This window comes from Lemur catta, chromosome 10 (assembly GCF_020740605.2).
Source record: "Lemur catta isolate mLemCat1 chromosome 10, mLemCat1.pri, whole genome shotgun sequence".
Taxonomy (NCBI): Eukaryota; Metazoa; Chordata; class Mammalia; order Primates; family Lemuridae; genus Lemur; species Lemur catta.
Window position 1 is genome coordinate 70,052,642 of NC_059137.1, and position 23,199 is coordinate 70,075,840.

Genomic DNA, 23,199 nt, shown 5'->3' on the forward strand with positions numbered 1-23,199 from the left:
CAGACACAAAAATGCCACAAATTGAAATGCTGTTATTCAATGGCCTCCAAGGTTAAAAATATGGAATCTACTTCAACCACATGAAAATGATATATTTAAAGAAATTAAAACAAGTTCACAGATCATCTGACATTATGAGTGCTATCTACCATTTCTTCTCTGCTGTCCCTGAAGAGCACCAAATCCCAGAGAATCATTAGTAATAATAGTAACACTAACAAGAATATTCATTCTGTTGTTGTGCAGTATTTAGCACAGCATTTTAAAGCTACAAAACATTTCAAAATACAGTATGTCACTTTATACTACCAACCATATTGTGAGTGCTATATGTATTAAATAATTAGCTACATTGAAAAATAAGGTCCAATGATGTGGCCAAGGTCACAAAGCTGAGTTGTGCCAGGGCCAGAACTCTGCCTCTTTGCTCTGGCTCTTTTACCTGCACCATTTCTGGCCTTCATCTGGGGTCCTAATGGCTTCCCTGGAATCATGATTGAGCCAGACCATGGGACAAACTTCTAACATCCCAGAAACCCAAGCTAGTTTAGAAACTACTAGTTATAGACCTGTCCAGAACCAGATAAGACACTTGACAAGGACCAACGCTACACAAATTGTGAAAGCTGACATTTTCCTTCAGCAAATTTCTAACTTCTCTTCTTATGCTGCCATCTCCTGCCCAGTCTTAGTTCTCTCCTCAGATAACCAACACTTTGCCACTGCTTCATAAAGACTAGTTTCCAATACTGGCAGTCAGGGCAGCTCTGGACACACCCTTCTCCCCTCTCCATTAAAACTTACCCATCCTATGTCTCCTTAACTTAGAGCTTTGCTAGGATCCATACCCCTAGAAAATTAATTCATATTCAGGATAGCAGTATCTTCCCCTAGAGGTGGTTTTATTCTTTAAAGTAATTCTTTAAGGATAGCAATGTCTCAAACAGAGGAATAAATGATCAAAGGGGAAATCTCTTGGACACTGGACAGACTAGAAATGAGAAATTTTCAGACTTGTCGGTGTCCTTAATCGAATTATGGAAACAGTTATTTTTCTGAGTGAAGGTCATATTCAAAGTGAATTAAAGTAAATCTCTCTATTTGCCACTGAGGTGCTTTGGCTATCTTACTGAAAGTTAATCAAGATGTAGAAATCTTCCTGAAGTCCTTTCTGAGGGCAATTAGTGTCCCTACAATTGCTGCTGGGCCACATGAACTGTCACTGACAGTCATCATTTTCAATCATCCTCTGAGCCATGGCTGGTCCCAAAATAAACTGAACTGAGTTTATGCTGGTTTTGGTATAGTTTTGTTACTGAGATAGTCTCAGATATCAAGATCTTAAAAGATTTCAAAGGCTTCAGAGCTAAAAACATTAATACATTGAAATCTTTTATTGATGTGTAAATCCTATTTTACCAGTACAACACCTTCTGCATTGAAAATTATCTCTATTCTTTTCTAGTAAAGAACTATTTAAAAAACAGTGTAAATTTTACTAAAATTATAGGAAATATAGAGACTACTCCTTTATGTAGGGTTGAGCAGATTTCCCTTTAAAATTATAATTTTGTTAGACTAACGCTTTGGTAATTTGCATTTCATAGATATAAAACATATAAGAGCCAAAAATTTTGTCAAGTGGCAGTTAGAAGCCAATGTGGGGTAAATTATGTTATCATATTGTAACATCAAGGTTTCAAGAGGCCATTTTTCACCTATTAGTTTAGCAAGTATGATTTTAAAAAAATAATAATATTCAGTGTCAGCAAGAGTACAATGAAGCCATACTCATATGATATTCAATGTTTCAAAGGACCTTTAAAATATTAATAATTATACTCTTTTTCTGAGCTATTCCTCTTCTAGGAATAAAATAAGTAAAAAGATGTGCAATTTATATTAGGGAAAAGAATCTTAGAAACAATGTAAACATCCACCTGTGAGAAAATATGAATAAATTAAGGCATGTCACCTGAAGAAATATTACATATCCACTAAAAGGAATCTTTTAACATTTGTGGTGTTCTATTTTACATTTTAATTTAATTTTGCATAGGGAATATTTGAATAATATATATATAATATTTTAATGGTACAGAAAGTATTCAATTAAATGTTTTCCTCATGTACCTAATCATCTCCCCAGAGACAATAGTATTACCAGCTTCTTGTTTATCATGTCAGAGATATTTTATGTATATATAAATTTTAACCTGTGAGGGAAAGTTTGTTTTTCATCAATGATACCATATTAGATTTGGAGCTTTAAAAGAAATTACTACTCAACTCTACATTATTTCTCACTATAAAGCTTCCGATAAGATTTCTAAAATTTTCAGTATAAAAGAAAGACTTCCAAGGAGGGAGGCAAGATGGCCAACTAGAGACAGCACTTGTCAGACTGTCCCAGTTGGAGGGTGAAAGGTTAGACTGAGGAGAGCTGAGAGCAGCTGAGGCTCAGGTGTAGATCTCAGGGAGAGACAACAAAGGTGTCTGGGGACCCCAATGAGAAGGGCTACAAAGATAAGAAAAAGGAAGAAAGAGAGGAGAGGACAGCAGCAGTGCTGACCAAATCCAGAGAAGCCTGGAGCCAAGTGATAGGGCAAGGGGAGTTCCCTTCCCCAACCTGGGTGCTTTTGGTGAACAGTGGGACACCGAAGAGTGCCACGAGGGACCAGAGAGTAAGCTTTCTTATGCCTGGATGCTTCCTCCTCTGCCTGTCTGCCATTCCTGGTACCACAGAAAGCAATTGTGGCTCAAGCTGGCTTGTAGCCATGGCCCTTACCCCCATAGAAACCAAGAGAGTGCTTAGTGCTGAGAGACCTGTTTCTTTGTGCACCAGCATCCTGTAGGATGGCCTACTGACAACTTGAACAGGTGGGCTAGACCAGTGCTCCCCAGACACAAAAGTGGAACAGGGAAACTGCAGCCCCTCCCCCATAGCAACTGCATGAGTGCTTGGTGCTGAGAGTTCCATGTCCTTCCATGCTGGCATTTCATGGGATTACCCACTGGCAGCTTGGACAGGCAGGCCAGACTGGTGCTCCCCAGACACAAGAGCAGTGCAGGATGACTGTGGGATATAGTAAAAGAAGTTCTGAGAGGAAAACTCATAGTCTCAAATGCCCACATTCAAAAGACAGATAGATCACACATCAACAATCTAATGAATCATCTCAAGGAACTGGAAAAGGATGAGCCAATCCCAAACCCAGCAGAAGAAAAGAAATAACCAAGATTAGAGCAGAACTAAATAAAATCAACAACAAAAGAATTATACAGAAGATTAATGAAACAAAAGTTGGTTCTTTGGAAAGGTAAACAAAATTGACAGGCCTCTTGTTAGATTAATCAGAAACAGAAAAGAAAGGATTCTAATAAGCTCAATCAGAAATTAAAAAGGAGAAATAATAACTGATATCACAGAAATGCAACACATCATCTCTGAATACTATATAAACCTCTATGCTCAGAAACTTGAAAATGTGGATGAAATGAACAAATTCTTAGAAACACACAACCTCCCTAGGTATAATCAGGAAGAAACAGAACTCCTGAACAGACCAATATCAAGCACTGAAATTGAAGCAGCAATAAAAAAATCTTCTAACAAAATAAAGTCCTGGACCAGATGGTTTCAAATCCAAATTTTACCAAACTTACAAAGGAGAACTGGTACCTATACCACAGAAATTATTCCATAACACTGAGAAGGAAGGAATCCTCCCCAACTTATTCGATGAAGCCAATATCACTTTGATACCAAAGCCAGGAAACAAAAACACACAACAAAAAAAGAAAACTATAGACCAATATTCCTTATGAACATATTAATAGATGCAAAAATTCTCAATAAAATCTTAGCAAACTGAATTCAGCTGCACATCAAAAAAATAATTCACCACAACCAGGTGGGCTTCATCCCAGAGATGCAAGGATGATTCAACATACACAAATCTATAAATATAATTCACCACATAAATAGAAGCAAAAACAAAGATCATATGATTGTCTCAATAGATGCAGAAAAAGCATTTGACAAAATTCTGCACTTTTATGATAATAATGCTTAACAATATAGGCAAAGATGGGACATACCTCAAAATTATAAAAGCTATATATAACAAATCGACAGCCAACATCATAGTAAATAGGGAAAAATTGAAAGCATTCCTGCTTAGAATTTGAACCAGACAGGGTTGCCCATTATCACTATGTCTATTCAACTTAGTATTGGAAGTCTTAGCCAGAGCAATCAGATGAGAGAAGGAAATCAAGAGTACCCAAACTGGAAAAGAAGAGGTCAAATTATTGCTCTTTGCTAATGATATGATCGCATATCTAGAAAACCCCAAAGATTCAACCAAGACACTCCTGGAATTGAGAAATAGTCAGAAAAATCTCAGGTTACAAAATTAATGTACACAAATCAGTAGCTTTCATATATACCAACAACAGTCAATCTGAGAATTAAAGCAAAGATGCTATACCTTTCATAATAGCAACAAAGAAAACAAAATACCTAGGAATATATTTAACTAAGGAGGTGAAAGACCTCTATAGGGAGAACTACAAAACACTGAGGAAAGAAATCACAGAGGATGTAAACATGTGGAAAACCATACCGTGCTCATGGACTGGCAGAATCAATATTGTTAAAATGTCTATACTACCCAAAGTGATCTACAGATTCAATATAATCCCCATTAAAGTACCAATGCCATTTTTCACAAATCTAGAAAAAGTAGTTATACACTTCATATGGAACCAGAAAAGACCCCAAATAGCCCATGCAACCTCATATAATAAGAACAAATCAGGAGGCATCACTTTATGAGACTTCAAGCTATACTCCAAGGCTGTAGTAACCAAAACACCATGGTACTGGCACAAAAAGAGAGACATAGACCTATGGATCAGAAAAAAGAACCCAGATATGAAACCATCCTAATATTGCCATCTGATCTTTGACAAAATAGACAAAAACATACAATGGGGAAAAGAATCCCTATTCAATAAATGGTGCTAGGAAAATTGGATAGCCACTGAAATAGGATCCGTACCACTCACAAAAATTAATTCATGATGGATAACAGACTTAAACCTAAAGCATAAAACTATAAGAATTCCAGAAGAAAATGTTGGAAAAACTCTTATAGTTATCAGCCTAGATAAAGAATTTATGAAGAAGACCCCAAAAGCAATCACACAACAACAAAAATAAATAAATGGGACCTGATCAAATTAAAAATCTTCTGCACAGCCAAAGACACGATCAATAGAGCAAATAGATAACCTACAAAATGAGAGAAAGTATTTGCATGCTATACATCTGATAAAGGGCTGATAACCAGAATCTACAAAGAGCTCAAGCAAATCTGCAAGAAAAAAATGAAACAACCCCATTAAAAAGTGGCCAAAAGACATCAACAGAAACTTTCCAAATGAAGATAGACTAATAATGACCAACAAACACATGAAAAAGTGCTCAACATCTCTGATCATCAAAGAAATGCAAATCAAAACCACAATGAGATATCACCTAACTCCAGGGAGAATGGCTGTTATCAAAAAGTCCCAAAACAACAGATGCTCGCATGGATGCAGAAAGAAAGGAACACTTATAAACTGTTGGTGGGACTACAAAGCAGTACAAGCTCTATGAAAAGTAATATGGAGATACCTTAAAGAACTAAAAGTAGACCTACCATTTGATCCAGCAATCCTACTACTAGATATTTACCCAAAGGAAAAAAAGACATTTTATAAAGAGACACTTGCACTCAAATGTTTATAGCAGCGCAATTCACAATCACAAAGATGTGGAAACAACCCAAGTGCCCATTAATACATGAGTGGATTAATAAAATGTGGTATATGTATACCATGGAGTACTACTCAGCCATAAAAAATGGTAATCAAGTATCTTTTGTAACAACCTAGATGGAACTAGAGACTGTCCTTCTAAGTGAAGTATCACAAGAATGGAAAAATAAATATCACATGTACTCAATACTAAATTGGAACTAATTGATCAACACTTATGTGCACATATGGGAGCAAAACTCAATGGAAATCAAGCAGGGAGGAGGGATGGGTAAATTTATACCTAATGGGTACAATGCACACTATCTGGGTGAAGGGCACACTTATAACTTTAAGTCAAACTGTACAAAAGCAAATTATGTAACCAAAACACATGTACCCCCATAATATTCTGAAATTTTAAAAAAAGAAAAAAAAAGACTTCCTATGAAGTCACATGACATTGCTAGAAATCTTATTTCCCTACCTATCTATAGAGATCTTCTGATTAAGAGCAAAAGAGATAAGGAGTTGTCATGTGGGCATTTTCCCTTCCAAACTCCTAATAGCTGGCTATATTTTAGGGAGTAAATGGGAGTGAATGAGTTTTCTTCTCTCTCAGCCTAGATGAGATCCATCTAGCCCTGGAAGAGATATACCGAACAAGCAATGTAACTTCCCAATCTTGGCACTTGCTACAGTGATAAGGAAAAACCACATTCTCACCTTAAAAGCAAAAACAGAATTTAGCTTGAATTTAGCTTAGCACATGGTTGGCAGAATTGTATGAGGGCCACTCCAGCAACAACTCTTCCCGATCTCCATCATGCTAAGGCCAGGGGCCCAGCTACGTCACACAGAGTTGGATATACCATGATGATTCTCCGTCAACACCACCACCACCCTTGCTGTGCTTAGAGGAAACTTTGCAAACCTTGGAGAGCAACCCTCACCCACAGTCTCCCCAGGCAGAATAAAATATCTTCCACAATGGCTTCAATGCTGAGACTTTTTGCTTTTTCCTCAGATTAAAATCATAAGATGTAAAATTTGTTATATGAGCTGTTTAATGAATTTCTGGACCTGATACATAATAAGTATTCAATAATTTTCAAAGAGATGCCTAAATGAATCCTGTATTACAATTTCAAAGAATAAATGTTAAAGATGCATGCATGATACCTTTTGGCACTGCATATTGTACTAAATGAAAACAGCACAGGGGAAGTTCTGGTGGTGAGAAGAGAAGGACTCCTGGACTTGTGTTTGAGAAAGGTTTGATGCAGTGTTTTATTCGAAAACCCTAATGATAACGTGATACACAAGATGATGACAAGCAGTGGTCTGCCCTTTGCAGCTGACCTCACCAACAAACTGTTATGTCCCTGAGCTATTTTGTTTGAACTGAGCCATACCCACAGAGAAGGGAACAAAATTAACAATTCTTGAGTTATATCATACCTTTTTACCCACAGAAATCCAGTGCCTATTTGGTAATTCCTTTCCCTATATCTGGTTATTTAATGCCTTTCTGTTCTGTCAAGAAATTCTTCATTATATAAATTGATTCCATTTATAAATGGCCAAAATTTTCAAATTAAAAAAATGTACAGTGCCATAAAAATATAAAGTATTATTATTTATGATAGGTATTATTGCTGTTCTAATTAGTACAAGAATGATAATGTTTATAACATTCTCCCAAAATAACAGGCAACTTGTTAGCTGGGTAACTAGCTAGTGTAAATGAGTATGGGCCCAGGCATTTAGTATATATTTGATAAGAATTTATTGCTGAATTAATCAGTAGGTGTAATTTTCTCTGTCATGGAATTATAGAGTAAGAACTAGCTTGAGTCTCTTCTGAGGGACGAATGCATGGTCTGTGGGACAGCTGTATTTGATATGTGATCTGCCAGGTAGGAAGAGTTTCAGGTATTCAACCCCAAAACACCTATGTCTCCAACAGCAGCTCTCTAAGAGGACTCACCCTCCAGTGATGAGGAAAACACAGGCACTCAACATGCCTGGGGATGTGGCTCTTTTTGGATGCAGTGGCAGTGACCTCAGCTATAGGGTGGGTAGTTTCCACGTTTAATAATGACTACTATCTGCTGACCACTTGCTCCCTGCCAAGCACCTTACAACAGGATTTCATTTTACTTTTTCAGCAACCCTGTATGATAGGAATCATCACAGCAGTTTGATTTAACGGAGAAACTTAGATGCAGTGAGGTTGATCTGGAGTGAGAATGCATCCCTTATGTGAACTAGTCAGAACATAAGCACAGGTCCAAAGCCCATGCTGCAAACCAGTGTTTCTCAAAGTTTGATACTCAGCCCACTGGGAAGGTCATGAATTCCTCCACACCAGCCTCTAGTTAAATAGCAAAACCCTTTTTTCAGGTCTTAAAATATGCAAATGACCACTGAGTTTCATTTTTACATAAGAATAAGGACCAATTCACTAGTAACCTAGTCAATTTCTAGGAGTTATTAAAATGTTGGTATTCACAAACTAAAATAAATATGTTTTAGACAGTTTATAAATGACTCTAATTCATTACCAAGAATTCAGGCTAACGTATCGAGTTCTAAAGTTGCTATTCTGTGTATAGGACACACAGATAGTTAGAAATCCACTCGAAAGTGGGAGTGGGATTAGGTGAAGTAGGAGAACCCCGATATCTTTTTCTTGCTTAAGTGTGTCAAAATAAAATTTAAAAAAAAAAAAAAACAACAGTAGAGTACCATTGTCCTAACCATTATGCTAAAAAGAAAGAGGAGAGAGTTGTTTACTCCCTTGAATAGGAATGGAACACAGCATGCAAGTATTATTTCCTTGCAATGGAAAGGAAGCGTAAGTACAAAATGTTACTTTATTTTTCTTGTATCTCTATAATTTACATAGGGCATAAGCCTTTAAAAAGTGTCCTATTCTTATTTGCTGAACTCATGATCTAGAATCTTAAATGAGGGCAGGATCTAGCCAATGCTGATAATTAGTTCTGTCTTAATTCTCACATTTATTCATTTTTTCAGTAAATATTATTTTAATCCTTGACTGTTTTAAGGTATCCTAATGATCCTGTCTTTTTTATACCCTAAGAAATATAAACTCCTCAGTGAGGCCATTTAATTTTTCTTCAGAAAATCAGAATAAGCACTTTTCTGAAACATACCTAAGACAGTTGTTCATTGAACACATCACCCATCAACTGCCTTTAGCAAACAAGAGATAATTTTTAGACTCCAGCATTAACTATTCTTGGACCCATTAGTTGCAAGAGCATGGGCAAATTGGGTTATTCACTCTATGAGCATTTTTGTCACAGAGTTGATTATATGGATTGTCCTTTATTGAAATGTTCCTGCTAATCTGAAAAATTCTTTAGCCATTGGGATACAATTCTTAATTTTCAACAATAAGACAATAATTCAACATTTATTCTTCTAGATCACCCAATTATTGTTAGTAAGTGTGATGGTGTTAAATAGCAATTATATCTACTTGGCAATTTTTATCTCAGCTCAGGAAAAAAAATTGTCTAAATAAAGTAAAAGAAGTCTTTTAAATCTTCGATATGACATTTATCACTGAAGAGTCCCCAGGCTTTGTTGACCCCCAAAGCAGCTATATTTTGATAATGCTTTTCAAGCAGTTTGAAAATAACTTTAATTTACCACTTAATAGTGCTTAGGACAGCCACTTGAACACTTAATAATTATTAAGGATAAGAAACAAAATATAAATAAAATGGAAATGCAAATGCTACTACATTCCCTAGATTGTATCCACATTCAGTATTTTTCCCTTTGTTCTGACAAAATAGGGTAAGCACCCAAGTTTTATTCAAGAAAGCAAAGGAAAGAGATCATAACAAACGTATCTCTCTGTGTTCCTTTTTTATTTCTTCAGGGAAAACAGAGATTAAATCTTTCATTCAATCCTGAAATCACATTCAGCATGAAGTACAGCAAAGGTATTAATGATAATAAGCAAAAATAGTAATGATGGAAATTCCAACCCAGCTTAATGTCCATGACTGAAAGGTAGAAAGAACAAACAAGTAACAATTCTCCCTCTTAGACACAGATTTATGGCAGGTAGTCAAATTTCATGAGGCTTAGGAGGATCCTCGATAGACTTTAAAACCAAAACTCATAGTACTGTTGGTCAGTAACTTCCTGTGGACCAGAAGTATCCTAACAGACATTTTGGGGAATTTAAACCCAAACAAAAGTAGCTTACTCTATTTTCCACTGGCAGTCTATTCACCCTGGCAATCACAAACTTACCCCTAGGAAGGAGAGGACCCTAGTTGATTTGTGTTGCTATAAAGAAATACCTGAGACTAGGTAATTTATAAAGAAAAAAGTTTTATTTGGCTCATGATTCTGATGTCTGGAAAATTTCAAGATAGGGTATCTGCATCTGACAAGGGCCACAGACTGTTTCTACTCATGGCAGAAGGTAAACGGGAATCAGCGTGTGCAGAGATCACATGGTGACAGAGGAAGCAAGAGAGAGGGGGGAGGTACCAGGCTCTGACAACCAGCTCTCACAGGGAACTAATAGAGTGAGAACTCGCTCACAAACCTCCAAGGAGGGCATTAATCTATTCATGAGGGATCCACCCCCATGATCTAAACACTTCCCACTCAGCCCCACCACTGACATCGGGGATCAAATTTCAACATGAGATTTGGAGGGGACAAACATCCAACTATAGCACCCAGTGCCTGTCTGCTCCTTAGATGAAAGAGGAAAAAGCTTGTGCAATGTGCAGTTTGTCTTTGTTTGCAAGGATCACTTAGCTCTGCTGCAATTATGGGGGTTAGAAACACAATTCTTCAAGATTTCTTCAAATAGAAGAAATATCAATACTTACTACTTAAATATTAAGAAGTATGTCTTTGTGGAAGTGTTCCTGAATATTACTTACCTTTGTGAACATTGTGTATGTAATTTAAAGAATGGGCTTAAATGCCTAAACAGGCATGGATACACCATTATAATTATGTAATCTAAGCCATTGTTCGTGGACTTTTGCAGGCAATTGAATCAGCTGGAGAGCTTCTTAAAACAGATTACTATAACGTTCCCTCCTAGAGTTTCTGGACTGCCTCTCAGTAGGCCTGTGGTGGCCCAGGGAATTTGCATTTCTAGCAAGTACACAGGAGCAGGAGGCGGCACTGATACTACTCATCACTGGAGAATCACCAATCTAAGCTTTCATTCTTTAGTCCTGCTTTGCCTCAGTTTCCTCAACAGTTACTCGAGAGTACTAACATCTACCACCCACAGTTGTTGTGATTAAATAATTGAGGCAATGGATTTAAATCTCTTAACACAATACCTGGTACATACTGTACGAAGTTCTCAAGCAATGCTAGCTGTTGTAGATGTTTAATTCTATGGACCCTGGAGACATCTGAAAATGAAAGCAGTGAATGGCTTGATATATTTGCCTTGATTGCTTCTCTGGATTTTCTGCTTTTACTTTTAGGTCAAACTAAACTCCTGTTTCCCCTTTTAAGTTAGAAAGATTTAGTTCTTCAAGGATGCTAAATCTACATTTAGTTTGGCAATGTGATATGTTTACGTGGTTTTACATTCTTCATTTGTTTCTCACTCTGTTCAGTAAAATAGTCATGCTTTTGGTTGCCTGTAAGATGCTGTAAGATGTCCCAGGATGAGAGAGGGAAAAGAACTGTGCACAGTTCTACCTTGTGAGATACTTCAGGGACAAATGTTTTTTCTGCTAATGCAAACTGGGGCTGCACACAGAGATAATGCTACCATTTTTGGACTTTACTACATTTTTAAGCAAATTTACTGTATCTGGTTGTTAAGCTGTCTCTTGGTGAATATGTTCCTTAGAAGATGTAAGATGAGAAACTCAACTCTTTTACTGGTTGTGGAACAAAGCTGAGTTGGTTTAGTGCTAATGACTATACTTGAATTCTTTCCGACAGGACTTCCTTGCTTTCGTGTAAATAAGGATGTGTTGTTGATGCCTTTGTACACAAAGAAAAAAAAACAGAATAGAACATAAGCAATAGCAATAAATGAACCAAACCTACAGATCTAGGCTTAAAAATCATTAATGTTCATAAAGGAAGAAGCTATTCTGTTTGTTGTTGTTGTTGTCATCATTGTTTTGATGACCACAATGGAAGATGAGCCCCTTGAGACATGGGGATGGTTTTGCTAGAAAATTCTGAGCTAGCATGAATGAAACCCATGCAAGAATGTATAATAACATAGGTACCAAATGCAGCAGCTTAAAGCCATGTCTCCTGGATTAAAACAATCAAAGCTCATCCTATGATAATGCATATTCAGCAATATGCAAAATGACTGCTGTCACCCATGACAGCAGATAATAGAAGGCTTCATCACATACAAGCTACTGAAGGAGCTTATCTGAAGTCAACTTCCAAGTTAAGATCCCTTGGGAAAGATTCTTATGTTATCAATCTTTTTGCATATTTTTAAGAATGGTGTCTCCTCTACTCAGGAGAATGACTTTCAGACTGAAAGAAGGTAGAACAAGCATCATTAAGGCAAAATTGAAGCTCACCACTGAACTGAGGTTTGTAATGGTGAAGCTTGCTGCTGTAAAGCTTAAGTCTCCAGATGAAAGATATATTAGAGGACAAGAGATATGGTTCTTCTTTGATGACAATCTTTGAGATTCCTGGAGAAATGAAAACCCTCCAGAAGATGAGAAATGAGTGAAATGTCCCACATTCCAAAGCAGGCTAAGAAAGATAAATTACATATAGACGTGTTTATACTATACCTATAGTATTTATATATGCACACATAACATATAAAAGTATATATATGTACATAAATATATCTATATGCATATATAGACATATGTACATATGCACTATAAACACTATAGACACTCAGTTGCACTAAGACAAGTTACTTACTAGAACCATTGAACTCAAAAAGTGACATCACTGGCAATCCTCTTGGGCACACCAGAAATTAAGTAATGACAAACTAACCCCATAGCGTTTCTGATAGGGTTTACTATACTGATAAGATCAACATAACAACACATAAATTGTGTTTTTCTCTCAGCAATGTTTACAGACATACTACAGACATATGGGTTAGAGGAAATCATAATTGTTTACAGGAGAATGCAATAGGGAAACTGATTGTCTTACAAAGTGCTGAACTCCCCATCAATGAATGTAACCAAGTAGATGCTGATTGAGAAACAGGGACGTCTATTTCTCTTCCTGCACAGTAAGCTTATGGGCTGGAAGTTCCATGAGGCAAGGTACTTAACTCAGATACTGGAATATGCACTCAACAAACAAATATTTGCTAAACAAACAGATGTCAAAATTTAAAAAATGATTGAGTTTTGGCCATTTCCTAATGTTCAGATCTCTATTCTTAAATTGCTTGGATTTCTACTGAGTTGAAAAGTGTTTGCTTAATATCAAAAATGTTCAGCACTTTTTTATAAAAATAAAAATTAATTGTTCCCCTAAATCTACGTTATGTATTTTATCTATCTCATAATTCATGTAACAGAAGGAATCTATTTTACATGATACTGTGCAGTTATTCCTGTTACTTTTCTTAAGGTTTAAAAATCCGAAATGTTGGCAGGAAGCTGAGGAATGTGTTAGTAAATGAGCAATCAGGGCTCAAGATTTCTGCTGTTTGAATTTTGGGTTCCACTCCTAATGTCATCCAATGAGAAAATTACTAGTCTCTTTGTTTTCTATTCTATTATCTATATAACTTTCCCTTGTATGAAAAATAAATAAGAGCAATGAAAGGGAAATGCTTGGAAATGTAAAAGACTTTTTATAATGTGGGCTTGAACCAAAGTTAAGATATTTACAAACACAGTCACCAGAATAATGTAGCTACTGATTAAAGCAATAATCACTACTCTACATTGCACCAAAATTAAACTGCTAAGTTTCTTAGTGGATTGTAAAAGATTAGTGCTCAATAGCACAAACGAAGCATTTACAAAACTGTAAATAGATTAACCCATTCTTTCTGGCTTCTGAAGAATTGACTACATTAAAATATACGCTTAATTTTACTAAGTACCCTTCAGAGACCTTGTTTTGCAAATGCAGATTTGTCAGCACAAAATGCTGTCATGATTGGAAAAATCCTTTTCACTGCTTACTCATCAATTCAGATGAAATGATGTCGTGCCAAGTCAAAGTCTGTGAAGCCATGGAGTGTCCCCACCTTGTCTCCTACGATGCTCTCATTTATTATGATCTTAAGGCAATTAAATGTTTATTGAGTACCTGTTATATACTAGGATATTTGCTTAAATTCTTTCACATATAGTATCTGATTTAAGTCTCATAAAAATACATAATATAGTAATTACTTTTCCTCATTTACAAATGAGGAAACAGTAGTTCTGAGAGGTGAAGTCACTTCCTAAAACTGCATAGCTAGAAAAGTGTGGAAACAACCCACTTCTAATTCTGACACACCCTTGTTCTTTTTTCTGTCTTATGTACCAGCTATTGACTCTAAGATGTGATGAGCATTTAGTCACTGTGACCCTCAACTCAAAGGATAAACTAATAAATACATACACAACTTCTATGTAAGGACGTTAGAAGAAGATTTTTTTCAGTGGTTTGGAATCATACATACATAAATGATAACTAACATTTAGTGAATATTTTCCCCATTCTAGACACTATTGTCAGTGCTTTATTATCCATTCTCTCTTTTATTTCTCAAACAGCAAAACAAAACGTTATCAGTTGGGTACCATTATCATCTCCACTTCACAGGAGAGGAAACTGAGGCATAGAGGAGTTAAGAAGCTTGCTCTATTCATACTGTTAAGTAGTACAGCCTGGATTTGTACCCAGGTACTAGAACTCTAGAACAGTGATTGTCAACTGAGAAATATTAATATTTTGTCCCTAGAGGATATTAGGTAATATTTTTAGTTGTAGTAACTAACAGGAGATACTGGTGTGTAGTGGATAGAGGCCAAGTATGTTTACAATGCACAGAACAGCCCCCAAGAAAAAAAAGAATCATTTAGCCTAAAATTTCAATAATGGCAAGGGTAAGAAACTCTGCTCCAGAACCTGCCTTTTAGCATTTCTCTGAACATCTTTACCATGAATGTGGGCAAAATCATGGAAATAATGAATATGACATCTCACGTTACTGATGATTAATTCCTGCCAGTATATTGTCTCACAGCTCTTTCTCACAGCAATATTGACTATAACATGTCAGTAGTATTATCCTGTACATCAGAATGATCTTGGTATCTTCTATGGAATAAAAATGCCTGGTTTTACTTCCCAAAATTCTTGCTAAATTAGTCTGGCGTAACTCTTCTGGGAATCAGATTTTTTTAAAATCTCCCCAAGTGATTTTAATGTGCATCCAAGTTTTGAGAAACATGTAGAGAAAAATAACGGAGATTTAGGAAGTATGGAACATTTTCTATTCTCCACTAACCCGATATCCTGGGAATGGCTCACAGTTATTGAATTCTTACTATGTGTTCAGGACCATACTGAATACTCTGCAGGGATTTTATCTCACTTTAAATTCTTCAACACCTCTATCAAATAGGTATTCTTTTTTATAATTTTTTTATTCATTTTATTTTATCATTTATTTCAAGATATTATGAGGGTACAAACATTTTGGTTACATTTTATGTCTTTGCCTCACCCAGGTGAGGTTTAGAGGCATGCCCTTCCCCTCTACAATGCACACCGTGTCCATTAGTTGTGAGTTTACCACCCCCCCAACCCCCTAATCCCTCTAGACTATTACTACCTTGTGAGCACCGTAGTATTGATCAGTTAGTGCCAATTTGACAGCGAGAACATGTGGAGGCTATTCTTCTGGTCTCGTGATACCTCACTGAGGATAATGGGCTCAAGCTCAATCCAGGAAAATATAAGAGGTGCTAGATCACTGTCATTTCTTATAATTGAGTAATATTCCATTGTATACATATACCAAATTTTAGTAATCCACTCATGGATTGATGGGCACTTGGGTTGTTTCCACATCCTTGCAATAGTGAATTGTACTGCCATAAACATTTGGGTGCAGATGTCTTTATTATAGAATGTCTTTTGCTCTTTTGGGTAGATGCCTAATAGTGCTATTGCTGGATCGAATGGCATTTCTATTTTTAACTCTTTGAGGTATCTCCAAATTCTAATCCACAGAGGTTGCACCAATTTGCAGTCCCACAAGTAATGTAAGAGTGTTCCCGTCTCTCCACATCCTCGCCAGCGTTTGCTGTTTTGGGATTTTTTGATAGAGGCCAATCTCCCTGGGGTTAGGTGATATCTCATTGTGGTTTTGATTTGCATTTCTCTGATGATTAGAGATGTTGAGCATTTTTTATGTTTCTTGGCCATTATTCTGCCTTCTTTTGAAAAGTTTCTGTTCATTTCCTTTGCCCATTTATTGATGGGGTTGTTTAATAGGTATTCTTATCTCTGGTAGTATGGGCTGTTACAACAATGTACCATAAACTAGGTGACATAAAAACAACAGAAATTTATTTCTTACAATTCTAGGTGCTGGTTAGTCCAAGATCAAGGTGCCAAGAGATTTGATGTCTGGGGATCACTCTTTGGTTCACAGCCTTCTTGCTATGTCCTTACATGGTGGAAGGAACAAGGCAGCTCTCTTGGGCCTCTTTTATAAGGGCACTAATCCCATTCACAAGGGCTCTGCACTCATGACTTAATCTCCTCCCAAAGGGCCCACTTCCTAATACCATAGCCTTGAGGGTCAGTATCTCCCATCCAATACTAACCAGGCCCAACCCTGCTTAGCTTCCAAGATCAGATGAGACCAAGCATGTTCAGAGTGGTATGGCCATAGACAAAAGTCAGAATCTCAACACATGAATTTTGTGGGGGACATAAACATTCAGATCATACCATCACCATTTCACAGATGTTGAAACTGAAACATCAGAAGATTAAACAGCTTGTCCAGACCATGCAGCTAGTGTGTGACAGAGCTGTGAATTAAATCCAGTTCCTTCTGATTGGAAAACGCATGCTGTACACCAGCAGTTCTGAAACACAAGTGTGCACCGCAACCATCAGGAGAGTTTGTGAAAACATAGATGGTTAAGCCTCACCCCCAGAGGCTCTGATTCAGTAGGTGTGGCGTGAGATCCAGCGATCTACATGTCTAACAAGTTCCCAGTGATGCTGCTGACTTTACTGGTCTGGGGACCACACTTTGAGAGCCACTGTGCTAAAGTGGGGCATTTCCTGTAAAATCAAACGCTTTTTTTTGTGACATTGCTTCTGCTTAAAGAGATTTAAGTCCTCATTCCCCACCCCTGAATCTTGGGGGTGGGGAGATTGTAGAACTTTTCTGTCTTACTAGCTTAATGTCTTGTGATACCAGGGACAGTCCTGAGCACCACGTTGGTGTGAAAAGTGTGTAACAGCTGCTGCCTGCTGTGGGATGGGGTCAAGGAAAGCCATGCAGGAGAGGAATCAACCACCTCTCGCCTCAAGTGTTAAGACTCCTAACCAGAGAAAAAGCAACCTACCAACAGGACAGAAAGAGAGCTAAACCCATGGGACAATGACCCAAAGCAGCAATTAAGTGCCAGACAAAGGGGATGAAGGGAAAGGTAGTGTATTAAGGGAAAACAAGAAATGAAGAAAAGTTTTTGTTTCAACTTCCTTATTCCTACACTTAGAACCAACTATGATAAAATATAAAACAAAAAGAAGCCAGTGCTTTTCTTCTTAACCTATCCCTCACCCCCACTAAATAGCAGCCAGCAAGCTAGCAAACATACCCCAAAGATGAGCTATTGATGTAAAATACAAGTTAGGGAAATCATGGCAGTAGCTGGGGGGACTTATGTATGACTCCCCAGTGTTGTGGTCAGTTAGTAAGTACACACTCATCTGCTGATAGATTCCATACATGTAATGGAATCCCTATGCTAGACACTGGGAGACACACAAAGTGAAGGTCTTATCCCTAAGAAGCTTATAGTCAAGGTGAAAGGTAAGCATATAAACAGGATTAATGAACACCAAGACCAAATGAGTGGTGGAGACATAGGAACCCAATGTAAGCAGAAATCACTGTGGTCAAGGGATGCTTTGCAGAGGTGATGGGAGTTGGATATTGGTCGTTAGAGCACAGTGGAGAGAAGCCTACAGGTGGTCTGAGGAAGAGAGAGAGGAGGCATGAAAGAGACAGAGAAGTGAGCCATTTGGGGTGGCTAAGGTGAATGGATCACTTTGGCCTAGGATCACAGGAGGGTTCCTGGAGGCAGAGCTGCTCCAGGTGTGGAAAGGCAGGCCAAGGAGGAGCCTGGTGTTACTTTGTGGACCCTAGAGGGCTGAAAGGCTTTGGATAAGGAAAGTGATGTGATAAAACTATAACTTTAGAGAACTATCAACCATTTCCTTCTTCTTTCCTGAACACAGGCTAGATTCACCTCTCATACCTGAGCTCCCAGCTCCAATCCTCCTTTGTTTCTAATGGTATGAACATGCTGTGTGCATTGGGATGCTGCCAACTGTTTCAGTGCTCTATTGTACCATTTCCTGGTTGGCCAGGGCAGGAGCTCGATTTGTGTCACAGCCCAGGAGGCATCAGGAGGTCTGAATCTCTACCCCTGATACCTGGCTTTCAGTCTGCTATGAATGGTGCCTATATACACTATTCCACTCAAGTTAATATTTAATGACCTTTAAATAGTTTACAGAGACCAATTCTGTTTCCACATTTGAACCATAATACATGAAACACATGCAACATCCCCCAAAACCAGGTACTTTCTGACAAAATAAAGCAGTTATTAAATGGTTTTCTTTCTTATCGTCATTACCTACAGGTCTTCTAAGATCATTACTTCTAATATTACACAGAAAACTAGCAATTATAATGCAAGGAATTATTAATAAATAGGATGCAATCCACAGGTTTTAAGTACACACTGGACTGTGGGCTTCATCATATTTATTTCCTAGTACAAATAGTATTAATTACTTGTGAATTACTTAATAAGAATTGAAGGAATGAATGATATCCAGAGTCAACAGCCAAAATGCACATCTACGAGATAAGGAAAGGCAGGCCAGCTCATATTCAACTACTAATACATTCCCTGGGTTCCCAATATGTTTCAGACCTTCTGTTAAGCACTTTCACATTCCTTCCTTATACCACTCAATGAGTGGGTGTCACAATCTTATTTCAGAGATAGGCAGCCTTAGGCACAGAAAAAGTTAAGTAACTCACCCAAGAATTTGCAGCCAGATGTGCTAACTCAAAATCCAAGTTTCTCTCTTCAAGTTTTTACTAAATTTATCTAATCATAACTTTAGCATCTCAGACTCTTCTCAGATTCTGACTCAGTTGTTGGTGGGGGTGAGCAATCTAGGACATACGTCTCTGGTGGTTCTGAGGAACATTCCAGGGGTCTTCAGTCCTGACAGCCCACTGGAATCACTTTGGAAGTGATTAGAACTCCACATGGCTTGGCCTCACACCCAAGAAATCAATGGGCGTAAGATGGGAACCCCTGAGCATCACTATGTTTAAGGTCTCCAGGTCATTTCAGTGGGGACCACTAGGCTCAGCTCTGCCAGGCTATCATTGACTGGATTCTCCAGACTCCTCTACTCACCCCTTCACCCCTTGCCCTTCATCTCCTGGAAAAGCAGTTCTACTTTGATATACTACTACTATGATATAGGCCAGGAGAAAGCAGAGATGTTTAAGAGAAGAGAGAAACAGAAGGGAAGGAGATCAAGCAACTATTTGTGATATAGTGTATTGTATTCAAGACTTGTGCTAAATGAGTAGATCATAGCTGCTCTTGCCATGGGGGTGGTGGGGAATGGGTAATTATGTGAGATGATAGATATGTTCATTTGTTCCATTTATAGTAACCATTTGACTATACAGAGTTTATATCTCATAACATCATGTTGCATATCTTAAATATACACAATAAAATTTATTTTTAAAAAATATATAAAAAGAAAAAAAAGAGACCATTCATGATAGTGATTAGTGGAAAGAAATCAAGAGCTGTAGAAGGTGGTATGGAAGGTGAGGAGTGAAGAGAAAGATCTGAGGTTCATCACTGAAGCAGTTTAGCAGCTCTCGGTGAAGTTAAATAAAGCTAATACTTACATAAGCATTTTGCTCTTGTATAAAGAGCATGTTTTTCCTACGGAAGTCAAAGCAATTTTTACATAATCATGTATTTGTTCTTCCTAGTGACGAGGGCTGCGGATCAGAAACTTCTGTCTGTGTGCCCTCATCATTCTTATTTTACAAATGACAGCACGGAGGCACGATGGGACAATGAAGTCACTTTAGACTTCAGGTTTAGGGCCAGGCGAGGTTGTTTGGTGTTAAGTCCTCATACTGGTCCCCAGGCTTTGCTGCTGCTGCGGCTGCTGTAAGGCGTGTGCATGTTTCATTTGACTGTGAAATGCTCCTGTGCTCTATTAATTACTTCCTAGACCCAATATTTGGGAGAACAGGAACCGAGTAATTCCTTCATGCAGTCCTTCATCATTGGACCTCAATAAGAGGGTCCAAAATCATTGGAGACAAACTCATTCTGAAGGAAATTTATGTTATACTTTTATAGTCACAGGGATGACTCTAGTTCCATGCCATATGCACATCAGATCTGTTTCCAACAGGATGAAAACAAAGGGGATCTTATTAACCGTACACTTTCGGGAAGGAGAATGATGTTTTTAACTTGCTGATTGCTATTAAGCAAATGCCGCCTTCTTTAGCGAATAAGTAGTATCACAAAGAAAAACCAATATTCTCCCTCCTGCCTTCCTCGCCTGAGCAGCCTTTCACCCTTACTTAATGAAATGGAACTGTTGATGCCTTTAACTCCTCTTTCATTTAATCTCATTAATGCAGTCTGTTGGGATTGGAGTTGTGGGATAACATAGGGGCAGTTGGCAGACCTCGAGTGAAAAGTGTACTATTTTTCAGTTAGACTTTTAATTGCTACGTCAAAATGTGTGAGAACCAGCTCAAAACTAAAGCTGACGCCACTGGTGAGTTTTACATTTTCTTCTCTTTTCCGACATTTAGCGGTAGGAGCCATCCTCCAGGCGAGAAAGTAAGCATTTATAAGCTCTCAGCAAAATAAATAGATAGCTAGGTGTGGGGACAATAAAATATTTTCTGGCTCAGGAATGTATATAATAAACAAGTCACTCAGGCTTAATTTTACACTGGAGAAGGTATTTATATATAAATAGTGTCATATCCTGAAGTGAATTACCAAATGCATAAGTTTTGAGATTAAATTCAAGTAGTCATCTACCACATTGCACTAACATTAGGTTAACCATATGAACATCCTTCTCACAATTTTGTAGCCTTGATTTTAGTCATCGGCATTTCTGTAGTTATGAGCATTTTACTTTTCTAATTTTTTTTTAAAAATCTATTTATTGTATATATATGTGTGTGTGTATATATACACACACACATACATATAAAATACCAGACACTTTCTCGTATACAAGAAATCTATTTTCAAAAAAATCTATTTGGTTGAATGATTATTAATAATGAGGTAAATTATGTTTGAGTTTTTCTTCTAAATTTTTTACAATTAAATTGGTGCACGATTCCCCAGACAGACATTATCTTATAATACAGCCAGGTTTTTGAGCATTTGTTTTAAAAATATTTCAGAGTAAAATGATTTATTGTAATTTCTTTACTAGTACTAGACAGCAATGAACAACAGTTGGAAATATTAAAATGTAAATTGATATAATTATTTGTTTCAAATAATGTAACCTTTGCAATTGTTCCAGAAAAGTTACTAATCAAACTTAAACTTCTTTAAATATATAAACTCAGAATTACATCTATCTACAATGCTTACAGCTTCCTGGTGCTTGTGTTTTTAAACAAATAGATATTGTTTCTATGCAATCGCTCACTAATTTCAAAATATATGTATTTAAAGATTTTAGTGGTATAATAAGCTATTACTGGCAGATTGCAGTTCTGACATCAATGGAGTCTTTAAGCATCCATTCATCCCTACTACTGACAGATTTACTCAGGATATTGTTGCTATTGTTGTTTAGAAATTAATAACACTGGACGTACTAACGTCTATGTACTTAATCCTCTTTGGGTTGAATCACAATTAGCAGAGGCTCACAGATGAACAGAAATGTTTCTTTCTGTTCTGATTTGTTGTTAAAAAAAACAAACATGAGGTTACCTTCTGTTGTAAAATTACATAAAACATAGTGTTTGATTTTAGGGGTGTATGTGCACATACATACACACACAGATCAATTTTTAAGTTAAAAATATGAACAAATGTGTTTTTACATTCTGCAAAGAGAATCAGAAATTTTTTTTTCTCTTAAATTTTAGTGAAATTAAAAGGAATATCCTAAATTAAAGCTGCAGAGCTTTTTTGTTTTTTAAGGTAAGCATACTTGGTACTATGTTTAGGAATTTATGGTTTTTAACAATCTCTTTTTCCTCTAATATTTTCTCCAAAAAATAAATATCTCTGCTTCTTTAAAAGTACTTCAGACCTCTAAAAATGGGGGGAGAAACCCCTTTTTCTACCAATTCAATCCACCTGGTAGTATCAAAATGCCTATGGTACAAAATAATGTATAAGGAACACAATTAGCAAATGGAACAAAACATAAACATCTCCTTTCAAATGTTATTATAGACTATCAGGCAATAATTATGAATGTTCCACTTGCAGAAAAAGCAGTTCAAAAGGATGAAATTTGTTAAAATGGAATTTGAAAATCTTCACTTCTATTCTTACTACTTTTTGTGGCAATAATACAAAGCGATCTTGTCTGGGAATGAAAAGGGATGGTCATCGTGTTCATACAACAACTTCACCAGCTTACATAAACACTGAATGAAGCTGTTAGGGATTACGTGCAGCATGCTGGATCTGATGAGCTCAAAAATAAGATCGCTCGGGTCCTATAATATTTAGGATTATGCGGGTAATCTGTTTAGAGAAAGTGTGCAGTATCAGCAGAACAGGCACTTCAGTCTTTGAGGGAGCTATTCACTAATTCTACATTTGTTGAGTAGCTAAGCCTTTGCCGCAGTCCCACATTGGACACCAGCCTTTTGTGATGTTTAGCATACGGTGAAATTATAAGAGAGAGCATCTAGAGTAACATTCTAAATTATTGTTTTACTCCTGAAATAATTTCTGGTGCAAATGAAAATACTTTCCTTTAAATTCTATATGTCTCCTCCTTAAAAAAATATGTACAGATGAGCAAAACCCAAACATGCCTTTCTTTAACCTCTAAGGTCATTTTTTCTAGAGATGG

The 23,199-nt window shown here is 37.0% G+C and overlaps 1 protein-coding gene across 2 annotated transcripts in view; it reads left to right on the forward strand.

Annotated features, from left to right (window-relative positions):
• RORB (RAR related orphan receptor B) overlaps positions 1-23,199 on the forward strand; it is a 180,805-nt gene that overhangs the window by 95,448 nt on the left and 62,158 nt on the right. Inside the window, exon 1 of one of the 2 annotated variants that reach the window (XM_045562183.1) lies at positions 20,816-20,904. The exons of the other annotated variant lie outside the window; for it this stretch is intronic. Coding sequence (XP_045418139.1) covers positions 20,865-20,904 — 40 coding nt within the window. The 5' untranslated portion in view covers positions 20,816-20,864. Of the gene's footprint in view, positions 1-20,815; positions 20,905-23,199 lie in introns of those variants that run through there. 2 annotated transcript variants of the gene reach the window in all.